General features: G+C 39.3%; 1 protein-coding gene and 1 long non-coding RNA gene across 2 annotated transcripts; one reads left to right on the forward strand and one right to left on the reverse strand.

The window, feature by feature from the left end:
• Positions 1–1,191: 1,191 nt before the first annotated feature.
• On the forward strand, positions 1,192–27,133 carry fndc7rs1 (fibronectin type III domain containing 7, related sequence 1). The gene is made up of 41 exons (XM_079614399.1): positions 1,192–1,291; positions 1,388–1,406; positions 1,682–1,945; positions 2,276–2,536; positions 2,666–2,926; positions 3,171–3,428; positions 4,791–5,060; positions 5,609–5,872; positions 5,980–6,240; positions 7,348–7,608; positions 7,683–7,946; positions 9,153–9,413; positions 9,588–9,851; positions 9,964–10,227; positions 11,071–11,328; positions 11,724–11,984; positions 12,470–12,733; positions 12,862–13,125; positions 13,408–13,668; positions 13,849–14,109; positions 15,178–15,444; positions 15,686–15,937; positions 16,205–16,465; positions 16,934–17,194; positions 17,281–17,544; positions 18,586–18,843; positions 19,013–19,273; positions 19,966–20,226; positions 20,325–20,585; positions 20,763–21,023; positions 21,344–21,604; positions 21,786–22,055; positions 22,848–23,111; positions 23,227–23,487; positions 23,571–23,834; positions 24,454–24,714; positions 24,803–25,063; positions 25,628–25,918; positions 26,028–26,256; positions 26,389–26,435; positions 26,839–27,133. Exons 1-40 carry the CDS (start codon positions 1,238–1,240, stop codon positions 26,411–26,413), a joined length of 9,789 nt encoding a protein of 3,262 aa, XP_079470525.1. The 5' UTR covers positions 1,192–1,237; the 3' UTR covers positions 26,414–26,435; positions 26,839–27,133.
• LOC306999581 lies at positions 2,459–15,537 on the reverse strand. The gene is made up of 3 exons (XR_013797878.1): positions 15,172–15,537; positions 4,823–5,019; positions 2,459–3,514 (listed from the first exon to the last, which is right to left on the reverse strand). It is a non-coding gene; the product is annotated as an uncharacterized lncRNA (long non-coding RNA).
• Positions 27,134–27,615: the final 482 nt, after the last annotated feature.

The raw sequence follows: 27,615 nt of genomic DNA on the forward strand, positions 1-27,615 counted from the left end.
AAGAAAAAAGAAGTAGCATTAGCAGTTATGATTTACCCAGATGTGAACCACTTCCCTACAGGAAATTGTAAGTTAAAGTCTCTAGATGGAAGAGAAAAGAGAAAAAAGTTGAACAAAAAGAACTGCTCCGATCCTGAAACATGAATGACCAAACGAATTATGTATTAAAAAAATTGATTTTGTCTTCTAGTTTATTATCATTTATACAAGCATCTACACAGCTTAACATAGGGTTAAAAGTAAATTAAAAAATAGCCTGACAAATAAGTAAAAAAAACAAAAACAATACCAAAAGTCTCTCACGTAGCTGTGAAAGTTTTCTAGTTTTTAAAGAAATGCTTACTCGTATTTGATATTAAAACATTGCAGTAAAAAACAATAACTAACTACACTAGCTACGCTAAAACATATCTCCATTTACAGTATCAACTTCTTTTCAGTGAATGTGACGTTGTGAATTCAGTGAGTGGTAATTGAATAACTATAGTAAACGATTCACTGAAAACAGTCATTCAGTTCAATTGGAACTGTACATGTGAGTCAAATATGCACATTAGATTTTAATCAGGTTCCATGTCATTTACTGAAAACATATTGGAAAGACCAACAAATTCAACATCATCATTAGAAATGATCATATTAAAAGAGAATTAAGGTGAAATGAGAGGGTTTGATATCCAGTAATGTAATCATTCTTTAACCTTACACCACATTGCTTGAGGCAGGCCAGTACAGGATGGGAATTTCACTCTCTCCATTATACTGAGCCTGTTTTCCTGAAACCTAATGACCAACAACCTATCCTATATCATTTCCCACTCAAAAATAATCCTAACACACCAGTATGTTCTTCATTTGCGCACATTATGTTTTTCAAATAAAGTAATTATTAAAATATAAGGCTGCTCGTCTTAGAGAGAACTTCGAGAGAACTTTAGTTTCAAAGTTTGTGGTCTTAATGAGTCTAACAATAACCCTTAGACCCCCCAGCCTAGCCCTTAAGGACCTGTTAAAACACACACCACACACACATACACAGATACTTGGATGATGTCTTCAGCCCAGAGGCCTAATGTTAGTCATTAGGTTTCATCCACCTGTCCTCATTTTGGATGCGCTGATTGGTTCTCACAGAGCAGGTATACTTGCCCATGCCCCAAAAGATTTCAGATTTCTCCCCTTATTTGCAAGTGCATGTACCTTAACTTATTATTAGCACCTTTCACATCAATCAGAGATGCATCTTCCAGGGACACTGTGCTTCTTTGTAACACTGTTTTCATTGACTCAGGTATTTATTATATAATCTGTGTAATGATTTATCATTCTGTTTTATGTTTGAAGACCTTGTGCTTAAGTTGACTATCATATGTTTCTTTGTTCCAAGGTAAAAGAAGCTTCTGCAGGCAAGTATTTCATATTAACCTATATGTTTTCATTTTAGTAATATATTACAATATTAAGTACTATATTACATAATACTGTGTCTAATTATGTATCATAAATTGTCTATTTTAAAGAGATTATAATACAATTTTTTTTTAATTTAATAATTAAACAGGAAAAATAATGAATAGAAACTTTATAAATGCATTTACATAAATATATAGTATTAATATACAATTATATTTTGAAAGTGACTCTTAAGATACTAATTATTGTAATTGTTTGTCTCCTCCAGCCTGTGACATAACATCAATATCATCACCCTCTGCTGCATCTCTCCTTGTAAAATGGACCTATTTTACTGGAGCGACAAACTATGTTCTGGATATCAGGGCTGTGAATTCAAACAACACAGCAGCTGTTTCTATTCCACCACTCGCTTCGTCCACTTTGGAGAAACTGGTCCAAGGCTTAAGACCGGGACAAATTTATCAAGTGACTTTTAAAGTGTTTCTGTTGAGTTATGTGACATGCATCAGCTCCAAGATAGCACAGACAAGTAAGTTATCGACCCACACATATATGGCAAGCCGTTTTAGCTTAAAATGTTCCCAGTGTTACTCGCCGTAATTGAATTTTGGCCAGTAAGAATTCAGTTAGAGAGCTCTACAATTCAATTCTTACTAACAATTATGATTAGAGAGCTCTCTAATTGTAATTGTTACTAGAAATAATTGAATTGTAGAGCTCTCTAACTGAATTCTTACAAGTAAAAATACAGTTACGAGTAATGCTGGGAACATTTTAAGCTAAAACAGCTTGCCATACACATATCTTGACAAACTTGTTTTTATTTTGAACTCATGTAATTTAATTTTTTTACTTGCAGTTCCCGCCACCTCGCAAATATCATTTTCGAAAGCAATATCGAGCACCTCGATCAAGTTTGAGTGGTCCAGTGCGCAAGGAGCCGATAAATACTTTTTGATGGTGGAGGGAACTTTCCACAATGAGACTCATAACCTCACATTGACCACGCTAAATGGACAGGTAGACAACCTCCGCAACAATAGCGCATTCAACTGTTACGTTTATTCCTCTAATGCCGCAGGAATCGGCGGCAAGAGTCTTGTTAAAACCATCAGAACATGTAAGTCTACTCGGTTCTCCCCAGTTATGTGCTATTTAAATACTGCAGCTTTGTTAGCCTGTCAATGCATTCTTAACTTTCTGTAACTGACAATTAAGTCACCATTCACATCATTTTCTTGTTTTACAGTGGTGCAGCCTCCAGATGGCGTGAGTGTGAGGGAGTTAACTCAGAGTATGGCTCGCGTATCATGGTCCAGCGTCCCAGGCGTCCTGCTCTACCAGGTCACGGCCAGTAATAAGCTGGGACTTGCCCCTGTTAGGAACGTCACCAATACCGCTGTGAATATCTCAAGCCTGGAGCCATGTTTAACATACACAATAGGGGTTGCATCAGTCAACATGTTCCTAGAACCAGGAGAGCCTACAAACATCAACTACACAACTCCCAGTGAGTCGCACCTACATGAGGATGAAGCAGAGTGAAACCTTTGAGTGAAACCATAAAGATAAAGCAATAGATTTCTGCATTGGTGTGTTTTGAATGCTTCTAGTCTAGCCTTTGTACAAGAAAGAGGACATTTTCTAGACCCGAACCAAGACTAAACATAAACCAGCCTAGAAATCAGTGCTGGTCTTTTCAGCGTCTGGACTTGCCGAACTCTAACATGTCACTTCTTGTTCTTCATTCTCAGCCATTTCAACAGTATCCTCCATCTCCGTGGAGTACAGCTGCGTTACCGCTATGGCATCGGTTAGTTGGGTTGCAGTGTTTGGTGCCATGTCGTACCGTGCGGTCATAACAGATGGCCAAGGCCGGTCGCTTAACTGCTCATCCACGAGCACAGCCTGCCAGATCCCAATGCTGCATTGTGGAGAAGTATACTCTGTACGGATTACAGCCATTGCTAACTGTGAAAGCACCTCGGATGGCAGCTACATCTTCGAGACAGGTAAAGATGCTCTCTCAAAGGTCACGCTCACACCTGATTCAGTCCTCTGGGAGATGAGCAGGAAATCCTCTCACGGTGTAAGAAGCCTGAGGAGGAACACACCCAGGAATTACGGTCATGTAGATTAAATGAGCTCTAGAGTCTATTGAGATTTAATGGAAGGCTGTGTGGTATCAGGTGGCAGAATTGTTCTAGTTCCTGTATCAGTCTAAGCCCCTAAGTTAGTAAATCTACCTGCCTTCTCTAAGGTTGTCTTTCTCAGGTTGTATTTTTATCTGCTCTCAGCCCGTTTACACCTGATATTAAGATGCATTTGGTCGATTGGATCACAAGTAGATGAGGGAGACACATTCCCGTTTACCACTGGTACTTTAATCGGTCTCTTTTGTCCACTTTCAAGCACTTCTGTCATGATTTCTTCGAGGGGAGGGTCTTAGGGGCAGGTCAATTTGTGGTTTTATTTCAGATCTTTCGATTTAATGGACAAAATAAACGTGCGCATTTTACATATGAAATGCGACGGAAAAGCATACGGAGAGCTCTTATAGCCGGAGGCTCTGCTCTTATAGCCGCAAGACCACGACGAATGCTGTGAGTACATGTTAGAAATCAGGAATGGTGATTGGTGCGTTTTTTGTCTACAAACCAAACTTGGGTCTCCTGCCAACAAAGTTTAAATCCTGTCTGGCTAGCGCGCTTCCCATAATATTTACGCATAAGGTCAGTAGGCGGAGAGTAGGCGGTCTTTTGTGGCTGTTTAAACACATTTGACCACATGAGTGTTTACACTACGAAACCATTTTCGTTTTCGACTACCATTGGAAGTGGTCGGAAGTGGTCAAAAGTGGACAAGCTCAAAACGTTTTAGACCCCTTTTACAAACCCCTTTATTTAGCATCGTCCACTTGTGATCTGATCGACCAAAACACATCTTAATACCAGGTGTAAACAGGGCCTCAGTCTCTCTCCAAAATGTTTACTCAAAATGATTATACTTTCATCATTTACTCACCTTGATGTAATTCTAAACCTGTATGACTTACTTTCCTCTGCAAAACACAAAAGATGATATTTCGAAATGTCTCAGTGTGTTTTGTCCATACAATAAAAGTCAATGGGGTCCAACGTTGTTTGTTTTGGAACCCACTGACTTTCATTGTATGGACAAAAAAAGTGGAAATATTCTTTTAAATATCTTCTTCTGTGCTTCACAGAAGCAATCAGTAGAAAGTTGTACAGGTTTTGAACGAAAATGAGGGTGTGTAATATTTTTTTGGGTTGACTATACCTGTACACCTAAAAGGAATTGGATGTTTTATCAGCAAATTCATTTCTCTCCCCATCTCTCAAACAAACACACAGCACCCTGCCCACCCAAAGCACCACATCTGTACCGTGAGTGTTCCAGTAATGTCATCTTGTTCACGTGGAGTCGCACCAACAGCACGGCATATTACCACGCCATAGCTATGGACTCGGACGGCCATGTAACTGATTGCATCACTGTTGACAACTCCTGTTACTTCACTGACACTATCTGTGGCAAAAGCTACAGCTTCTACGTCAGCTCCATCTACTCCGGAGGACTAGACTGCAACAGCGGAAACACAGAAGCAGTGGTGGTCAAAACAGGTGAGTTATTGGCAAAAACCTGTAAATATTAAACATTTTCATGATACAACACTGTTAATGTCAAGGCCTAAAATGTAATATGAATATTGTAATGAAAGTGCTTATACCCATTTAAAGTATTTATACCCATGATTAAACTAACATTTTCGTGAAAAGGAAAATACTCTCCGGGTCAAAATGACCCGAAAACAACATAAGGGTTAAAAGACAATTACTATTCAGGTCTATTATCGATACTATTGGATGGGAACAAATTTTGAACTGAATTGAGCTGATAATGACACTAACTTTGCAACATTGACACTGTTATTGGACTGAATTGAATCAACATTGAATTTGAGCTGAATAATGACACTAATATCTTCTGTAGAGCTGCCTTAGCTGAACTGGACTAGTTAATCATAATTGATGAATTTTAACAAGACTTATTTTCCTGTTTATCACTGTGAAGCTGCTTTGACACAATCTACATTGTATAAAGTGCTATGTAAATAAACGTAACTTCAGTTGTTTTAATTTTGGCCCTCTCTGTCGCCTTACACCTTTAGCCCCGTGTTTGCCACAGAACGTCCACACAAACGCAAACTGTAATAGCATCAGCAGTGCCGTCACTTCTTGGGACGGGCCTGAAGGATCCCACACCTACACCGTGGAGGCCCGCGGTAATCGTAGAGATTTCTACAACTGTACGTCTCTAAACACGAGCTGCACACTAACAGATCTGGATTGCGGAGAGAGCCTGAGCGTGTGGATTGTTGCGACTGATGGTGACTGTACAACTGATCCTGTGCTGGGAGAGGTGGCCGAGACAGGTAAGCATGTGTACATACAGTGTAATACAATGGTATATGAACATGCCCTTCATGGAAAAATATCATGGCATAGTATCAGATGTTAATACTCTTTATCTTCCGCGTAGTTCCCTGCATACCTCAGAATGTGTCCGCTGTGGAGACTTGTAGTTCAGACGCTGCCTCTCTCACATGGGACTCTAGCAACGGTGCCATCTACTACATCGGAATGGCGACACAAGCGAATGGAATGGTTCACACCTGCATTGCCATGGCAACAGAGTGCTCATTCCAAAACCTGACATGCGGCCAGACGTATGATGCGTTTGTCATAGCAACAAACATGCAATGCAACAGCTCTGAGAGCCAACATGTCCTCCTACAGACAGGTAGGTGCAAAAATGACCAAAAACAGACAAATAAAAGGTACCGCATAATTAAAATGTTAAATAAATTATAAAGTAAAATATATATATATACAGTATAAATAAAAGTGGATCAATATAAATGGCCAGATATTCAAAATAAATGTATTTATTTATCTGGTTTATTTATAAATTACTGTAAAATCTAAAATAAAATAGGGAATAAAGGGCCCAGATATGTACAATACATACATTTAAATAAAAAATGTAAAGGTGTCAGACTTAAAATGTAAAATAAACTTAAATGACATAAGAGGGTGAAGAAAAAAGTCCATGTATTTAAAATGTCAAATAAAAAGAGATTAATAAAAAATGGCAGAAATAAAAAGGGGGTGAATAAAAGAGAACAGATGTTTAATATGTAAATAAATAAAAAATAAGTAAAAAAAAGGGGATGAATAAAAGGGCCAAGATATTTCAAATGTAAAATAAAAAATATATAACAATAAAGAATAAAAAGGTTATGAATAAAAGTGATCAAATATTTAATATGTAAAATAAAAAATGATGTAAAACAAACAAACAAAACAATTGATAAAAAGGGGATGAATAAAAGGGCTCAGATATTAAAAATACATTTATTTTTCTGGTTTATTTATAAATTCATGTAAAATCTAAAATAAATGTACAATATATGTACAATACATTTACAAAAACTAAAAGGGGTCAAATATTTAAAACATAAAATAAACCCAAATTAAATAAGAGGGTGAAGAAAAAGGGCCATATATTTAAAATGTAAAATAAAAGGAGGGTGATTAAAAGAGAACAGATATTTATTTAAAATGTAAAATAACAAATAATGCAAAATAATAAAATAAAAGTGGATGAATAAAAGGGCCATATATTTAAAATGTAAAATAAAATAATTAAAAATAAAAAGGGATGAATAAAAGCAGCCAGATATTTAAAATGTAAAATAACAAATAATGCAAAATGTCAAATAAAAGGAGATGAATAAAACCCTCACTGATACGCTGTGTTATAATAAAAAAGCTGTTCTTGCCCTGAAGGTAAAGCAAATGAATTTCTGGTGTACACAAAGTAAATCTCCAACATTCTCCTTTGCAGCCCCATGTGCTCCGGTCAGCGTGGAGGTCTCCAGAGACTGCGCAGGGAATCGTGCGACAGTGAGCTGGCAGAGCCTTCAGGCTGGGGGTCTGTACACAGCAGTACTGCAGAGTGAACATGGAGTCACGGTCAACTGCAGCACCGGCTTCAACAACTGCACAACAGCAGACCTGCTCTGCGGAGTCAACTACAACGTCACAGTCTCAAGGAATGATGGTCACTGCAAGAGTCAGCCATCCACACCCATTCAGATACAGTCAGGTAACAGTCATCTGAGCATGCACACATTTTCAAACAGTAACAGATCTTTGACGCAGACTACGTATCTTCTTTAGCTCCCTGTGACCCTCAAAACGTCACAACTATGCTCCAGTGTGACACCAACGCGGCTAACGTGACATGGGCGGCCAGCGCAGGAGCAAATGGGTACACGGCAATGGCAACAGACGGGCAGCAGCAACGCTTATCTTCTTGTCACACTATGGGGACTTCCTGTCAACTGACCTCTCTGCCATGTGGGATGAGACTAAATGTGACTGTCCAAGCTGATGGAGCCTCCTGCAACAGCAGCTCGCAACCTAGATCTGCAGTGATAACAGGTGTCCGCTCATGCTAACTTTTGCTGATTCAAATTAGTCATAACAACATTGTGTGTAGGCCCTAAAATGTATTCGGTAACACTTTACAATAAGGTTCATTAGTTAACTACATTAGTTAACGTTAACTAATAATGAACTGCACTTATACAGCATTTATTCATCTTTGTTAATGTTAATTTCGACATTTACTAATACTTTATTAAAATCTTGTTAACATGAGTTAATGCACTGTGAACTAACATGAACAAACAATGAACAGCTTTATTCATATTAACTAACATTAACAAAGATTCATAAATACTGTAACAAATGTATTGTTCATGTTAGTTAATACATTAAATAATGTTTAATAAATGAACCTTATTGTAAAGTGTTACCATGTATTCAAACACATAAAATTTATGAATTTCAATGCATTCGATAGACAAAAAAGCAACATTTCCAAACAAATGCTAGGGATTCTTGGGATTTTCTCAAAACTAACTTCACTTTTCACCTGTTTTTAAACTCAATTTTGGTCTCTTATATAAATATATAATGTTCATCTTATTAACTATGAACATAACCCACTAAGCCATGTTTAGTAACCATAAATAAATTCTTGATAATTACTGTTATTTCATGACATACATTAATTTTACCAATTACTTTTTGGGGCCACGTGTATTTCAAACAAACAAACAAACATAAAGTTTGGGGTGAGTTTGTTTTTAAAGAAATTTATATTTTTATTCAGCAAGGACGCATTCAATTGATCAAAAGTAACAGTAAAAATATTCATAATGTTACAAAAGATTTTTTATTTATTTAATTTCAATTTCAAATACATTATGCTCTTTTGAGCTTTCTATCCTTTAAAGAATCCTGAAAAAAAAAAATTATGGTTTCTACAAAAAATATTAAGCAGCACAATTGTTTTTCAATATTGAGCATCAAATCAGCATATTTGAATGATTTCTGAAGGATCATGTGACACTGAAAACTGGAGTAATGATGCTATTTCATAATGTTATAGGTTTACTGTATTTTTGATAAAACAAATGCAGCCTTGGTCCATTTATTTTTATATATATATATTTTTGAACATAAATTTTTGTTCAAACAAAAAACATTTAAAATAATCTTATCAACCCCAAACTTTTAAACAGTAAGCATCTTGTTATAGCCTTGTTATTTTAATACAGCTTCCTCCTCTGCCTTATCTAGCACCCTGCATTCCCACCCATGTCAGTGCTGCTCTAAACTGTACCTCCAACATTGCCTCCATCACCTGGTACAGTGCACTTGGTGCCACTTGGTACTCGGTAAAGGCGGAAGGCAGCCAAGGGTATACGACGTCCTGCAACAACACTGTCACACGCTGTGATCTCCCAAACCTGCAATGTGGCCAGGAATATTCCATCACAGTCATGGCTGTAGATGGTGACTGCATGAGCCCGGCTAGCCAGCCTATCACTCTTGTCTCAGGTACTTGAACTCAGCTCATTAGGGTTGGGTTTTTTCAAGTTCTTTTGACCCGGCTGAACCATTAAGAACCTCCAGCAATCTCCCAGAACACCCAGCAAACATATAGCAACATCCTAACAGTTTTTGCAGCACCATTCTGCAGTTTGATGAGTTAACCTTTTTTTCATGTTGCAGCACCATGTCCTAATACTGGCATTCAAGCCAGACTGGATTGCCGCACCAACTCCGCACTCATTTCTTGGACACCAGGCAATGGTTCACTAAGTTCCAATGCAACACTGCAGTCTTTCCAGGACGCCCAGATGCACAGCTGCTTCACTGACGGCTCCTCATGCAACATCAGCTCACTGCAGTGTGGTCAGCACTACAACATCAGTGTTATAGGATACGGCCAGAACTGTTCAACCTGTTCTAAACCCCTGGTCACTCTGGACACAGGTATCACATTAAACAATAATTCATTGCATTAAGCTTAGACCCTAATTTAAACCCTAAATGGCATCTATATCTAAATTTTGCGCATCACATCATTTGACTCTTTTCTTTCCAGCTCCATGTGTTCCCACTGAAGTCAATGTGTCATTATCCTGTGGGTCTGACACTGCGTCTGTTTCCTGGGCAGCATCTAGTGGCCTTGTTTCCTACTATATAGTAGCAGCAGAAGGTGATAATGGAATTACGCAAACATGCAACTCCAGCAGCACTTCCTGTAACATCAGCGGCCTGGCGTGTGGTCAAGCGTACAACGTGTCAGTCACAGCTATGAGCGTCGACTGCACTGGGCAACGTAGCGAAGTGCGGCGTGTCAATACTGGTAAGTATTTTAACTACAGTATAACCTTATTCAGCTATATTCATCATCCATCTAACTAGTGGAGAATTTTGCACACTACAAGTATGTCTAGTGTTTAAATGCAGAACTTTTAAACTATAGTACCGGTATAGTTGTCTGCAGTACTTGAAGTTTCTTCATGCCTTAAAATGTAACTCTATACCCTTGCATCATTTAATATACGCGGAATTGCGGATCTGTGAATATGTAAATCAGCCCCGCGTCCACTCACTCGACCCAGCTCAACCACTCGTTGACGATCACACCTTGACGTGATTGGTTACATTGTAGTTTGTGGCGTCAGAAACACCATCGATTTCAAACCGCGTTTTTCAGACTGTCTTTGGTACACTGCAGTTTTAAGGAGAAAAAACTCCACAATGGTGTTGACACCACATAGACATATAAACAATATTAAAAGTTTTTCACCACAGGGGGAGTTTAAAAGAATTACACAATAAAAGGAACACTTGGATGTATAGCATTCAAGTAAACAGTACAACCTTGACAAAAATAATAAACTTCACATTTAATCCCTCCTGCGTACTTGCCTGCTACCTAGCAAAACATTATTTGTTCCATGAACATTCCTAGTGTTTTGGGTCCCAGAAAATAACCGAAAGTAAACCATATACTAACATTAGGGGAACGTTAGAGGAATGTGTTTTCTGACTTGGGTTAACGCAAATGTGTTTCTCATTAATTTTTATAAACACTGTTTTCTGAGGAAACACTGTTTTCTATTAAGAAAACTTGATGTTTGTATCCAGAATGTTCCTTTAAAAACATGCTAAAGTAATACGTTGTTTAACTTTTGTCTCCCAGCACCCTGTGCTCCTCAGTCTGTGGTCAGTCAGCTCTTAGACTGCCAAACAGGGGATGTTCAAGTTAGCTGGCAGTCGAGTAACGGGGCGCAGATCTACTACGCTCAAGCAAAATCTACTGACAACATTCTGGGGTGTAACTCCACCTCCACATCCTGCATAATCACTGCTATTGGCTGTGGGCAGACATACAATATCACTGTGGCTGCAGAGGGCAACGGCTGTAGCTCCAACAGTGTGACCAGTCAGGTCACGGCAGGTGCAGTAGCATTTTGACAAAGTTGATGGCTACCATCCTAAATAATGAGTCCTACCAATTCAATATCTATATATTTAAAGTCAACATGAAATCAAAATGAACTATTTACTTTTTAATACACGGTCCTGATCTTACAGTGCACAATTCTTTAGTGCATGTTAGAAAAAGTCTATTCTTTCATCACAATTAAATATCAGCCCAGTGAAACCTATTTCAAACACATAGAAGCCATACAGCAGCATCCTAGCACTACTCACATTATCTTAAAAAGAAAAATCTGGAACCCCCCACCACAATAAAATACTGTTTCTTTTTACAAATGTGTTTGGTGCCCCTATAGTGGTGCAGAAATTGCATACTTAACCTTAAATAATATTATTTTATTTTCTCTTCAGCCCCATGCCCTCCACTGAATATCCAGTCCAGAATGAACTGTGTCAACAACACAGCGAGTGTGTCCTGGTCCCGTGGCAATGGAGCACTGTCCTTTTTGACAACACTTGAATGCTTTAATGGACAGACGTATATGTGCAGGACCAATGAAACAGGATGTGACATCACTAACATGACGTGTGGACAAACTTGCTCGGTTAAAGTAGTGGCAGAAGGACGTTCATGCAACAGCTCTGTAGGCACTGGATCACCTATCATAACAGGTAAGAGAAATAGCTGGTTAAATCAAACCTTGTTATATTGAAATGTGATATACACTATCGATAGCTTTTTTTTGGGACCAGTAAGATTTTTTAAAAAGCAATTAATAATTTTATTTAGCAAGGACGCATTAAAGTAATCAAAAGTGACAGTGACTCCTTTCAAAAACATAAAAAAATCTTACTGACCTTGAACTTTTGAAAAGGTCAGTAAGACCTTTACAATACCAATAGATATTGAGATATGATATGCGGCTTAGTGGGTAGTTAAGGGATAATTCACTTTTAATATAACAGCCAACCATATACTAATTTTGTTTTATATAATTTACCCAGCTCCTTGTGTACCACCAAACCATATAAATGTGCTGTAGAAGCACCTTAGAACATCTTAGCAACCATGTGGCAACACCCTGACAACCATCCACCATGTAAAAATACAGTTTTGCAACAGCATATTGATGTGTTATAAATTTTTCATTTTGCAGCACCATGTCCTAATACTGGCATTCAAGCCAGACTGGATTGCCGCACCAACTCCGCACTCATTTCTTGGACACCAGGCAATGGTTCACTAAGTTCCAATGCAACACTGCAGTCTTTCCAGGACGCCCAGAAGCACAGCTGCTTCACCAACGGCTCCTCATGCAACATCAGCTCACTGCAGTGTGGTCAGCACTACAACATCAGTGTTATAGGATATGGCCAGAACTGTTCAACCTGTTCTAAACCCCTGGTCACTCTGGACACAGGTATAACATTGAACAATAATTTATTGCAATAAGCTTAGACCCTAATTTAAACCCTTTCTAAATGGCATCTCATAATCTATTACACTGAAATGTTGTGCATCACATCATTTGACTCTTTTTTTTTCCAGCTCCATGTGTTCCCACTCAAGTCAATGTGTCATTATCCTGTGGGTCTGACACTGCGTCTGTTTCCTGGGCAGCATCTAGTGGCCTTGTTTCCTACTATAAAGTAACAGCAGAAGGTGATAATGGAATTACGCAAACATGCAACTCCAGCAGCACTTCCTGTAACATCAGCGGCCTGGCGTGTGGTCAAGCGTACAACGTGTCAGTCACAGCTATGAGCGTCGACTGCACTGGGCAACGTAGCGAAGTGCGGCGTGTCAATACTGGTAAGTATTTTAACTACAGTATAACCTTATAATCATTCAGCTATATTCATCATCCATCTATATAGTGGAGAATTTTGCACACTACAAGTCTGTCTAGTGTTAACATGCAGAAATTGTAAACTATAGTGCACAGTATATCACAAGCTCCATTACCACATTGTTTCTTTGTAGAAACAACACAAAACACACAGTATTGAATTTATCCAGCATTCAACTGGACAGGACTTTTATTTTAAAATAATGTCAATCATGTACTTATTTTGTTTTCTGTAATCTACCCAGCTCCTTGTGTGCCACAAAACGTGTCGGCCAATGTCAGCTGCAGTAGCAACATAGCAAAAGTAACCTGGGGGAGCAGCCAAGGGGCGGAGCTTTACTCAGTGACAGCCAGCAGTGTTAATGGCCTCTCAGCTAACTGCACCTCAGCCTCCACCTCCTGTGACCTTTTAACTTTGACCTGCGGAGAGTCTTACACGATCACAGTGAAGGCCAAAGGCAGCAACTGTAGCAGTGGGAACAGTGCGCCAGTTCAGGTCCAAACAGGTAAAAAAATATGATGTAACAATAAAAACCCAACTCATTTCATCATGATTCTTTATAAAGCTAAATAATGCAATTTCTCAATGTCAAAATGTAATCAAATTCAATCTAGGCTAATACAATATATAACATAAAAGGGATTGAATCAAGCCCTAAAGTTTTTTCTTGCTTTTTGTATTCTAGTGCCTTGCACCCCAAGGAATGTCGTGCCCACCGTGGATTGTTCCACAGCTGCTTTAGTGGTATCATGGACACCCAGTGCAGGAGGACAGCAGTACACAGCCACCGTGCAGGACAGCAATGGACTCTCCAGCACCTGCCAGTCTACGGGCTCGCAGTGTAACATGACAGGGCTCAGGTGTGGTCAGCTGTACTACGTTAATGTAGCGGCATCAGATAATCTGTGCAGCAGCCCTCCAAGTGCTACAGTGAACACTGACTCAGGTACATCTAAACATACAAGCATGTTATTGTATATTCTCTCTATACTCTGTGAACACTAACTCATGTACATCTAAACATATAAAACATATACAAGCATATATTTTTCTATATACTCTCTAAACTCTGAAGCCATATAGATCCTCTGCTACTATGTTCGGAGCTGCAGTGCTTTCAGCATATTGTGCAGTAAACACTGTATACACGGCAAAAAATTGTGTAAAACACATTAAGCAACATTTTCAAACAATTCTGTTACTTTCTTGTCACATGACCCGATTCCTTTGCAGAGCACATTTAGTGAGTGGAATTTGGTTAAGATTTTGGAAAAGATTTGGAAAGATGCGTAAAATCACTTTTTGTGTGAAAAATATATTTTGCACTAAATTAATGAGTCAATGAGTTTGTCTGGAAGAAGTCAAGCGCTTTGCATTGTAGGACACAGCACCCAGACTACTATGTTCTGTACATGCTCATTTTGATATAACATTTTCATGATAAACTACTGTTCAAAGGTTTGGGGTCAGTAAGATTGTTTTTCGCTAAAGAAATTCATACTTTTACTCAGCAAGGATGCATTAAATTGATCAAAAGTGACAGTAAAAACATTCATAATGTTACAAATGATTTCACAATATATCACAGTTTCCACACAAAAATTAAGCAGCAAAACTGTTCAACATTGATAATATTTAGAAATGTTTCTTGAGCAGCAAATCAGCATATTAGAATGATTTCTGAAGGATCTTGTGACACTGAAGACTGGAGTAACGATGCTGAAAATTCAGCTTTGCCATCACAGGAATAAATTACATTAATTACTAAATATATTAAAATAGAAAACAGTTATTTTAAATTGCAATAATATTTCCCAATAATACTGTATTTTTGATAAAATAAATGCATGCAGCCCTGGTGAGCATAAGAGACTACTTTCAGGAACATAAAAAAATTACACCAACGCCAAACTTCTGAACATTTCAATCTTTGTTTGCCAGGTTTGCATATGAAGAACACTGGGCTCCAATTAAATGTTATCATTCTCAGTGTCTCTTCTGCTTTTACCCATAGTTCCCTGCGCAGCCAGCTCCATCAGGGCGGTGTTGGATTGTCAGCTAGGAACAGCCACTGTGTCATGGCAGTACGGTGCAGGTGCTCAGGGATACGTTGTCTCTGCCTTGGCACCGCTGGGCAACAGGACTAGCTGTACATCCAACAGCTCCGTCTCGCACTGTGAGCTGAGCAACCTGCAGTGTGGCAATGAGTATATGGTGAACATACAGACTTTGGGATCCACATGTAATTCCAGTGCACAGATGACTGGCTCCCTGATCACAGGTGAGGTTTACTGAATCTGATTTGCTTGCGTTTGCCAGTTTTGTAAGAGATTGTTTTGCTAACTTCCGCTGAAGTAGCGGGTTCCCCTTCCGCTCCATTCAACTATTTTACTAATATATATAAAATATATATAAAGTGACTAATCGTACTACGAAATGTGTACATGAGGCTTATGATAACTAATTGTATGCTTTTTAAAATATTAAATAAATAAAACTAAGCTGTATTCATACCATTACAGGTCCGTGTGCTCCTCAGCATCTGACAGCGCTGTACAGTCCTTCCACCGCTCGGCTCTCCTGGGACGTCACTAAAGGTGCCGCCAACTTCACGGCAATGGCTGTGACCCCCGAGGGCCTGACAGTGACCTGTGCGACCTCTAACACGAGCTGCACCTTGCCAGACATGAGCTGTAGCCAGATCTACAATATCAGCGTGACGACTCGCAACAGTGCCTGCAATGTCACTGCGACCTATGATCCAATCAAGACGGGTCAGTCATGTGACCACTGATTTTATAAGAATATTCACTCAAAAATTCAAATTCTGTCATTACTCATGTTACGAATAACAAACCTGAATGACTTTCTTCTGTGGAGCTGCTCTTTTCTGAGCTAAAAAAGGGACAAATATAAGTAATCCATACTATTTGTGTACTGCATTCTAAGTCTTTTAAAGCCATATTATAGTATTGTGTGAGGAGCAGATTGAAATTTGAAGCATTCATCTTGAAAGTCTTATTTACTTTGTGTTATTTCAGAACCCTGTCCTCCTCAGAACGTCAAAGCTAGCATAAACTGCGCCACCCTCAATGCTACTGTTTCCTGGGAGCCTAGCCAGTTTGCAGTGGGATACATTGCGTTCCTGGATGGGCAAAATGGTCCTTCCACTTCCTGTCGGACAGATCGCACATATTGCAGTTTGCCTGATCTCACCTGTGGAATAGTGTACTATGTCAGAGTCCGTGCCATCGGAGAGGTGTTCAACAGCTCTGACAGCATAGGGGTCAACATGACATCAGGTCTGTAAGGACAAAACAAATAAAAACCTAGTACTAAAAATATACAGTAAAATACAGTAATAAAGGTTGAATAATAAAAAAAAAAAAGTCTATATTAAACACTTAGAATAAACGTTTTTTTTTTTTAAATTCAAAGGGTTTTGTCAGGCGCTTCATATAGAGAACATTTTAGTGGTTCCCATCATGGGTTCATTTTATGGATTTAGTTAAAATTAATTTTGCTTTAATAAATTTTTAAGTAAATCATATGAATTAAACAGCTTGTAAACATACTTAATTAGTAGAAAAACGTTATCATTTAAGACATTTTACAAACCTTTTTGGCATCAAAATTGATTCAAGAACCCTAAGGTTCAATAAAGAGCCCCAATGAACCTTTTTTCTAAGATTGTACATAACAGTGTTAAATTAAATATGTGTTAGCAAAAAGGATCTAAGTATTGAAAAATATTCTTCTATATTTTCCAGCACCATGTCTGTCCACCAGTGTGTCTGCCATCGTGGACTGTGCTACAGATTCAGCTCTAGTGTCCTGGAGCATCATGGCTGGGGCGGACAATTACACTGTGACGGCTTTGGGATCAGGAGGCCAAAGGTTCTCCTGCTCATCCCAACAGAACTACTGTAACATCTCGTCCCTGCAGTGTGGACAACTCTATAACCTCACCTTCACCTCCACGAACCAGCAGTGCCAAATCACCTCCGCCACCAACGCCACGCTCCGGTCCAGTGAGTTTGCAATCCATTACACTTTAGAAGGGGTTAAAAGTTAATTAGGCTGATTATGGTCCAACTTTTCTGTGACCCCTCCGCAGGAGCCTGTGTGCCACTGCGGGCGGCAGTCGATAAGGTGTGCGGCAACAACACGGCCGTGATGTCCTGGGAGGCGAGAGATGGAGTGGATTTCTACACTGCCCTAGCCCTCAGTGCAGGAGGAGTACACCAGGAGCTTTGTAACTCCACCTCCTCCACTTGTTCCTTCTCTAATCTGGGCTGTGGAGAGACCTACGCTTTTACTGTCACCGCTTACAGCGGCCTCTGCCAAAGCAGTGCCAGCGCACCTATATACCTCACTACAGGTATAGCAAAACCCTTCACAAAACCTTGGGCCTTTAATCAAAACAGTAAAGTGGAAGCCACACACCCTTCTCACACTCTGTGCTTTATTACCCAGTGTTTTTATTAAAGGAAAACTCCACTTTTTTTGGAAATAGGCTAATTTTCCAACTCCCCTAGAGTTACACAAGTTAAACTTTGCTGCCGTACCAGCATGCGCAATATTACGCAGCGCCTGAAAATAGTCCCCAGCTAGGTAACTTCCAACGTGACCAGCGCTAAGTTTGTGTTTGCACTGGGTAAAAGCTGCACCCATGGTACGGCAGCACAGTTCCTAGATTATTACGCAGGAATGAGAGTATAGTTCCTAGAAAATCAAGACTTTTCATTTTCCGTCGGTCTTAGTACACGATGTAACTACAGAAGAGTCAAGGTTTAAATAGGAAAAACAGCAAAACTCTTTGGTCATTTTTTTGAGAGAGATGCTAATGGTCTAATCAGATTCAATGATCTATGGTAAGCTATGCTAAAAGTGCTACCGCCAGACCTGGAGATCGGCTGAATGGATTCTAAAAAGGCAAAACTCAACTGTTTAACACAAGGGCAGTTGGAAAATGAGTGTTCCTTTATAAATTTGTATATATATATATATATATATATTGTTACTAATTTAATAACATTAACAGAAGTTTTAATAACATTAACATAATTTAAAACAATTTTTAGGGTTGGGTATCGTTTAAGTTTGAACGATTTTAATGATTATTACCTTAAGTATCCGATTCCAGAATTGGAATTGATATTCGATTCCCAACCCTACATATATATATATATTTTTTTTTTTAATACGTTTTTAATTTTTTTTATTCATATTTGATTTAATTATTAGTATTAATAATGTGTTTTTATATTTATTTTTTATTGTTAATCTTTTTTTATATTATTGTTTTTATTATTATTAATAATAATATGTTTTTTTTACTGTTAATCTTTTTTTTATTTAAATTATTGTAGAATAACACTATACATTGCTAAAATATAACAATAGCCCTTCACTTCTCCAGACCCTTGCAGACCAGAGAATGTGACTGCTCACATGTCATGCAACAGTGAGATGGTGGCGCTTGATTGGTCAAATGCCAAAGGGGTGTCATCCTACATTGTGACGGCAACAGGGAGTCTGGGATATATCATAGCCTTTGACACCACTTCTACTAACCTGTCTGTGTCACTGCTCTGTGGACAAAGTTACAATGTGACTGTCCAAGGGCAAAGCGATTCCTGCGACAGCCCACTGAGCACCCCTGCAGTTTTCAGACTCGGTATGTCCCTAAAATTATAAATAAAACTGCTGTGCACTCAACAAAATCCACAATATTACACAAAGATTGTATGTGATTTCCTGTTATATTCCTGTTGCTCTCAATTTGATTTGAGGCAGTACTGTATGAAATGGGTTGACTTACCTTTGTAATGTGTGTTGTGATCCAGCGCCCTGCACGCCTCATAATGTCGTGACATATGTGGAATGTAACAACCAGGTGGGTTCTGTCAGCTGGGGCCCAAGCGATGGGGCAAGCACGTACACTGCCACAGCAACAAGTAATGATGGACACACACACCTGTGCGTCACTAATGGGACCAGCTGCACCTGGGAGGACCTGCATTGTGGTGAAATCTATAATGTCACAGTTACTGCCAATGACAGCCGCTGCACGAGTACACGTAGCAACAGCACCTACATACACATGGGTAAGACACTGTAATGATAACTATACCAGGGGTTTAAAACTAATTTACATGCTTACAATTTCCATGTCAGTAAATGTAATTAAAAAATATACGAATGTGTATTAGATAAAAATATTTTACATTTTAAAGCCATATATATTGCCAAAGTTTGTAATAATTAGTTTGATTAAAAATATAGTAAAAATAGTAATATTGTGAAATAGTGACTGTGGATCAGTTGGTAAAAAAAAAAAAACGATTAAGAAAAGTTAAATTAGTTAATAATTATTTTTATTTTTTTGCAGATTATGGCCAGATTCTAGGGCTTGATATTTAGCAATGAAATTCATACAATGTCTCTAAATACTTTTGAGGCAATTGTATCCAAATTTAGGTTGCTGGATTTATCTTATTTTAAGAATGTATACCGGTAGATGTTTTTAATTCAAAACAAGAAAAATGAAAAATATTATTTTGGGGATTTTGTTTTTGCAATGAAAATAAATTATCACAAGAGAAAAATAACAACTTCTAAAAATTATGAAATTACAAATTATTAATATTACATTTTCTAAAGTTCAATACAAACCAAATATTGAAATAAGAACAATTATAAATCTTTCATAATACCCAGACATTTTCTGTTCTTGTTTATGCAAGCACGCACAAACCTCATGAAAGTTTCAATGCTGTTCTGTTTTCTGGTTCTTTAGCCCCGTGTGTTCCTCAAGCTTTGACGCCCATCCTGGACTGTGGTACGGGGCTGGGCACTCTGAGCTGGGCTTCCAGTGCTGGAGCTGAGACATATGCAGTGGAAGCAGTAAATGGAAATGGGAACACACTGGCATTCAGTACCAACATTACCAGTGGCTTCCTATCAGAGCTGCTCTGTGGTCAACAGTACCAGATCACTGTCAAAGCCATTAACAGGCAATGCAGAAGTGCACCGAGTTCCCCTGCTAACCTGTCAACAGGTAATACAGAAACACTGATGGCTTGACTTCTATATAGTCTGTTGAGAATGACCCATATCTCAGATCTGAAACGGTTTTCCTGTTATGTTCTCTCCCAGCTCCATGTGTTCCTCAGAATGTGGTGTCTGAGCTGGACTGTTTGTCCAACTTTGTAACTGTAAGATGGAACATCAGCAGCGGTGCGGCGTCTTACCTGGTGATTGCAGTGGGACCTGAAGGTCGAATGAATACCTGTAACACGACTGCACAGCAATGCAAACTGCAAACTCTGCATTGTAGCTCCTCGTACAATGTCAGCGTCATTGCAGTAAACCAGCAATGCAACACATCAGGAGGTTCCATCTTAGAAATAAACACTGGTACAGTGTCCAGTTTTGTATCCTCTGCTGCCTTCTTTATCTCCATAAAAAAAAAAAAAAATACAAAATCAAAATTCAGTATTGAAATATTATGACACTAACATGACATGACAACAATGAAAATTCGAACAATGTACCGTAAGTCAAGTTTTTATTGTCCAACTTTTTTCTTTGCAGCTCCATGTGTACCTGGTCATGTGCAGGGCAGAGTAAACTGTACAACTGGAGATGTGTCTGTGTCCTGGGATCGAAGCATGGGTGCCGTTTCCTACACTGCAGTTGCTTGGAGTAGCGGTGGCTATGCTTCCGTGTGTAACAGCACTGAAACAGCATGTGTCTTCTCAGACCTGCTCTGTGGGATGAACTATAGTTTGGCTGTCAGCGCGAGTGACCGGAGCTGCCGCACTGCACAGAGCCAACCAGTTGTGCTGAGTACAGGTACCTAAGAAAAAAATAAAAAAAAATAAAAAAGTGAGTTACACTTCCATGTTATAGTGTAATTATACATTTAAGTACCGAGTAATAATAATTGAACTTACTATAGGGTTACGGTCAGGATTAGGTTTTGGTTTAGTTGCATGTTATTATGCATACTTTATAGTTACTACTACAGTAATTACATGTAACATGTGTAACAAGGCAACTGTAAAATAAAGTGTTACCAAAAAGTGCTTACCAAAATTCCAGATTCTCACTTTTACTGGTGTAAGTATTATTTTGTTAATTATGGCAATTGTTAATATTTCATTTCCCTTCAGTGTCCTGTAAGACACAGAATGCTAGCGCCCTGCTCAACTGCGACACCAACTCTGCTGTTGTAACTTGGGAGCTCACTGCTGACAACCTTACGCATCACACGGTCCAGGCTGCTGGTTCTGACGGACATCGCATCAACTGCACGAGCTCTGACCACAGTTGCACATTATCTGGAATGCACTGTGGCCAGAGATATAACCTAACCATCACTGCCATGGATGGAGTTTGTGACAACAGCAACACATACCTCACTCTGCAGTCAGGTGGGTCCACTCTTCTGTTGTGCACCTGATGACAGAGCTCAGATTTAATGCAGTTTCTGATGTGGGATATTCTAATCTGTTGTCATATGTTCAAAAGACACATAAACAAAATGGCCATGCAGGTGTATGATTATCAACATGGCAAGACTAATAAAATGGTCCCTGTTCTCTCTCCGTTTAGCTCCATGTGCACCTAGCAATGTTCAGACATCTTTGCTTTGCGACATCCACAATGGTAGTGTTGTGTCTGTGTCGTGGGTACAAGCCAACGGGGCGGAGGCTTTCATGGCTGTGGCCGTGTCTAATGATGGCCATTCCTACTCTTGTAACACCACCACTGCCTCCTGTAATCTGCAAAAACTGCAGTGTGGTCAGAATTATAATGTTTCTGTCTACTCGATGGCCAGTGGCTGCGGGGGCGTGATGAGTACTATGTCTCAAGTGCAAACAGGTGTGTGTGTGAGGATTTTACTTTATCAAGTAAAGACAACTGTATGTCAACTTAACTTAATTAGCAGAAAAAATATATATAAAGGATTAACAAGCATGATTTCATTATACATTTTGTAGTATTTATGTTTCCCTGAAGCTTTCTTTCACCAGCAGCAGTTGTAATTTAGCCCCTTTACCATTTTTCACCCCCTCTTTTAACATAAAGGTAAATCTCATCAAATGTTTAAAGAACATGTTTTGATTTTGAGGTGGAAAATGATCCGGATAAGAAAATGTATTTTGTTTAAATGAAGACTACTTTTAGCCTTAATTAGGTTTTATATGGCTTTATTTTTTTAAAGCACATTTTCTTTCCTAATTATCATTGCTGTAATGCAAAAAAACTAAATATTACTAAACGAAAAAGTGTATTTTACATAATTTATGCATGTTGTACTGATTTAATTTAAAAATGTTTTAATACAGTAAGATTCTTCTGAAAGTACAGTAATTACCAGAATGAGAATTTTTACAGAAAATTTACATCATTGTCATGAAAATAATGCCACAATGCAAAAACTTTTACAAGTTACTGTAACTTCAAGACTTCTACATTGTGCTATGACTTTGCATGTGAAATGAGTAGGTATGCTAACTTGGTGTAACATTGCTGCATAGTATACATTGCTGTATAGTAACATTGCATGGAGTATACCATCATTGATATATTGGTTTACCTTTTATCGTTTCCTGCTGAAATATTTGGTACTGCCCCACCCATAACAGATTGGTTCCTTCTCTCTTTTCTCAGCTCCATGTCCACCTCAGAACGTATCTGCCAATGTGCAGTGTGATTCAGGGTCTGTGCTGGTAAGCTGGAGCCCAGCAGTGGATGCCAGCCAGTTCTTAGTGGAAATGGTGTCCCAGAGCACTGGTGTGATTTCCTCCTGTAACAGCACAAACACGCAGTGCTCCATCGCACACCTGCCCTGTGGAGAGAGCTTCAACATCAGTGTGGTTGCACTGAGGGGCAGCTGTCAGAGTCAAGCAAGCAGTGGCTTCAACATCGCCTCAGGTTGGACACTAACACAAGAATGCTAACTATTACAAATGGATGGATGGGATAGATAGATACATTTCAATATCCATACTTTCCTTATGCACTTATGTCTAACCTCTTCTCTCTACAGCTCCATGTACCCCACAGGGGGTTAATGGTACCGTGGACTGTGTCACTAACTCTGCATGGGTATCATGGGAAGTGGATAAGGGTGCAGAGTCTTACACGGTACTGGCTGTTGGGGACGACGGTCAAAATACCACTTGTTTCAGCGCAAACTCCACCTGTAATGTGCCTGACCTGGGTTGTGGAAAGAGCTACACCTTCCAAGTCACTGCTTCAAACGCTGCCTGCCTGAGCCCACCCAGCAACAGCTTTCAGCTAGAGACAGGCAAGTACACCTGAGAGCTTCAGCCCTCTCATTTGAGACCCTGGGTCTCCTAGTCTTAATGTACGTATTATCTCTCTCTCCAGCACCTTGTGCCTTGTCATCCATCGTGGTGGTGGCTGAATGCCAAAGTTCTGTTATCATGGTACAGTGGCAGAGAGCGCGCAAAGGAAATTCCCTCTACATTGTCACAGCAGAGGACCAAGACCGTGCCTTCATTTCCTGCAATAGCTCCACCTCTTCCTGCAACCTTACCAATGTGCAGTGCGGCAAAGAATACACCATCATTGTGGCTGCTTCGGCCAACCAATGCAGCAGCCTTCGCAGCCCACCCTACAAGATCAGAACCGGTACAACCATCAATATTGTTATACCTACCTAGTAAAACAATGAGTTTAAAAAGCAAGCCATTAGTAATCAATAGCTGTTCATTAGCAAATTGCGTTGAATGTCCAAATAGTTAAGTCCACCATCACTATTATTATTGCTCCAACTTGGGGGTTAGGGATTTGAGCCTTAAAGCTGCTATTTCATTCCAAGGTGATATGACTCACAGTTTTGACCTGGTGAGTGAAAAAAACAAAAACAACTTAGAAATGCATTAAAGAAGAGATCTGAGACATATCTAGGGACCAGAATATCATAGACATCTGGGGATGGGCTCTTGACCTAACCAGTGAACAACCACCCAGAACAGAATAAAGTGTTAACAACCACTTGATACACCATAACATCTGCATTGTGGGACTTTTCTAGTTAAATAATTGCAACTGCACTTTATAAACCAGGGGTTTCTAATCCTGCTCCAGAAGAACAACCTTCTCGTAGAGTTGACCTTCATTGGCTGGTTAAAGTTGAAGCTAAACTCTGCAGGAAGGTGGTCCTCCCAGAGAATATATATAAATTGTAAATGTGCTTTCATTGCACCATATTCAGATTGTTCTCATTTCTTCCTTTGATCCCCTGCAGCACCCTGTCTGCCCTCACAAGTACAGGCCTATACAGACTGTCAGTCAAAGGCTGTGTTTGTGTCATGGGAGCCATCTTACGTGGCGCAGTCATACCTGCTTACTGCAGTCAGCAGAGATGGAGACTCAAAGACATGCAATACCTCAAACAATAACTGCACACTAACTGACCTGCTCTGCAGCAACACCTACAATGTGTCCGTATTAGCCAGTAATGAGAACTGCACCAGTCTGCCAAGTACTAATGTCACATTCAAAACAGGTAAGAGTGACAAACTCTTTTCCTTTAAATTATGTACCAACGATTTATACATTGTACAAACTTTCATTGCGATGTCTTTATTCTGCAGTGCCATGTGAGCCAACCAATGTAACTGCAAACATACAATGTGGGAACAGTAGTGCCTCCTTGTCATGGGTGGGGAGTACAGGGGCAGTGGCCTACGTGGGAATTGCCCAGTCAGAAAACGCCACAAAGGTCTACTGCCAGAACACGGAGACTTCCTGTACTTTGATGGGCTTGGTGTGCGGCACCGTGTACAACTTTACAGTGCAGGCAACAGATGGCACCTGCAACAGTTCCTTGAGTAAACCTCAAATTGGTGGAGCAGGTACAACAATTATCTGCTTTCTTTGAACTGATCTGCAAGTATTTGAGATGTCCCCTAAGGGTGTTTCATACTAGTGCTTTCAGAGTAGACTTGAATCTGTTTGACGTCAACGTTCGGTTCTTTTGGTTGGAATGTTTTCTGTACTTGCGTGTCCACTAGCCACCAAAAGAACCACACCCAAATTAGCTTGAAAAGGGAGTTCTGGAGTACAGTTAAAGTCCACTATAGTACAGTTGTTCATTAGTATGAAAGCAATTTGGCCAAATTTGCAGATGTGTATTGCTTCTGATGACGGATTACAAGATATTCAAAGATCTACAAGAGCGGCAAAACTAAATTTAGTCACCTAGTCGTTATCTTAAATGGTTGAAGATGTGTCTAGAAATCGGAAGTCACATGAAAAGGACCTCTAGGTTCAGACCCAATGTGAAAGCGTAACAGCTGCAACTTACACAAAATTCAAGTATAGTACAGGCAAATCCATTGTAAAGGCAGACACTAACATTTTGTGATTCCCATTGGGAAAACAGGTTTTAAATCTTGTTGTCCATCTCTTTCCCTCAGCTCCCTGTCCTCCAGCTGGGTTGAGGGTTGTCCCTCGTACAGTAGTGAATGACACTCAGATTTTGAGGGCGTCCTGGTCTACTGTGAGTTGCCCTAATTCTGAATACCTCTTTGGACTCAAGGGCAGCATTCAGGGCAACATCCAGGCACTCTTTGACCTCGCCTCCTATTGGACAAGTCGCACGTTCTTTGAAATGCCCCTCCCTTGTGGCTCCTCCTACAGCGCAACCATCAGGGCGAGGAACTCTGCCGCCTCAAGCGCCGAGTCTGTTGCTGTCACTGGAACCACAGGTGCACAATGTTTAATCATCATAGCACTACCTTCCTTAAATGGGAAATGAAGATGCTTAAAGTGCAAATACATACATAACTCATCTGTTCATTTGTTTCTTTCCCCCAGTACCTTGTGCCCCTCTAAATGTGACATTCTCTGCATCATCGGCAGTAGTGGCATGGCAGGATTCTTTATTTGCTACGAACTACACCGCGTATGGGGTCACTTCCTCTGGTAGGATGAAACTCTGCATGACCTCACAGCTCCTCTGCTCCATCACCAGTTTCAGTAGCGGTCAGATTGTCGTAACTGCCCACAATGCTGCTGGACAAAGTGAAGACTCAGTGCCTGTTTTAGCAGTGCCTGTTTTAGGTTAGTACAACAAGTAATAAATAATGAAACATCAGATCAGTAGAAACATGGGTTGTCAAAATGTATCTTGGTTTGGTGAAAGTCCTGTAACCTTTGACCATGTTCATCAATTGGCAGTGACAGCAGTTCGCAGGAGGTGAGATCGGGCTCGAAGTCAGAAAGGTGAGTTGATGCTCAATAACAACAGAAAATTATGAACAATTTATGGAAATTTTATCATTTCTCAAAATGGAGTAATAGAGTGAGTTAGGGAAAATGGCATATTCAACTTAACTAAAGAAAATGAGACCATGAGGGAGGAAATAAAGTCTCCTACTTTGGTGTTGATCATTAAATTGATAAAAAATGGGAAATCTCTTCCAGTGGACAAACACTGCATTTCCTTTAAAAAAATGTCTATCCCTCACAGCCTCCTTTTACACGTAGTTGAGTGATTCCATTGACATCTGTTTACGTTCAAAGATTCATCCACAACAGCTTTGCTTAACACTTTAAAATATTTTTAAGAAAAGTTTTAAACAAATTGAAAAGCCTGCTAGTATTAACCACCTTCTCTCCACACCAGGCCTGCCCAACTCTGAGTGAATGCATTTCGTCGCACTCAAACTCTTGCCTTTGAGAATTCTCAAAACTCTTTGATACTTTTGCATGTTACATATATTCCAGTTCAAGGTTAATTTTTTTCCACAATATTTATGGGTGGAATAGATTGACTGGGTAAAAGATTAACATGGTTTCTTTTAAAATGTTTTTCTTTTTTTCTTTTCTTCTCTGGCTGAAGGATTTCATTTTTTTAAAAAGCCATATACACATTCCTGTTTTTGTATATGATTCAAGTTATTAAACACAAAGAGCATTTCTCCATGTATTCAGTCTTATAAATTATGACATGTAAAGCACATGTAAAATAAATTAACCATACACAAAACATCTGCTGTTCCAATAAAATGAATGTTCTTAAGTTATGAGCTGACAAGGACACAACAGTGACCTATTCTGAGCGAGGGGAAATAGAGGCGGACAGAGTACACAGCTTCATTACTTGAGTAAAAGTACAGATACCACTTGCTAAATTTTACTCAAGTACAAGTAAAAGTACTACAGTCAGATGTCTACTCAAGTAAAAGTACTGAAGTACTCGTTTTTAAAAGTACTTGAGTATCAAGAGTACATTTTCTAAATATTGCATTACTACTGCCACAGTGCTTACATTTATATACAGAAACGTCCTACATGGAGTTATGAAAAATGTTAATACCTTGGATAATGTAAAATGAAATCAAGTAATTTTCATCTTTTTACCCACAAGGCAATAGCACAATGGCAACGCTCTAACAAACCT

This window comes from Phoxinus phoxinus (genome assembly GCF_949152265.1).
Source record: "Phoxinus phoxinus genome assembly, chromosome: 5".
In the NCBI taxonomy this organism is placed as follows: Eukaryota; Metazoa; Chordata; class Actinopteri; order Cypriniformes; family Leuciscidae; genus Phoxinus; species Phoxinus phoxinus.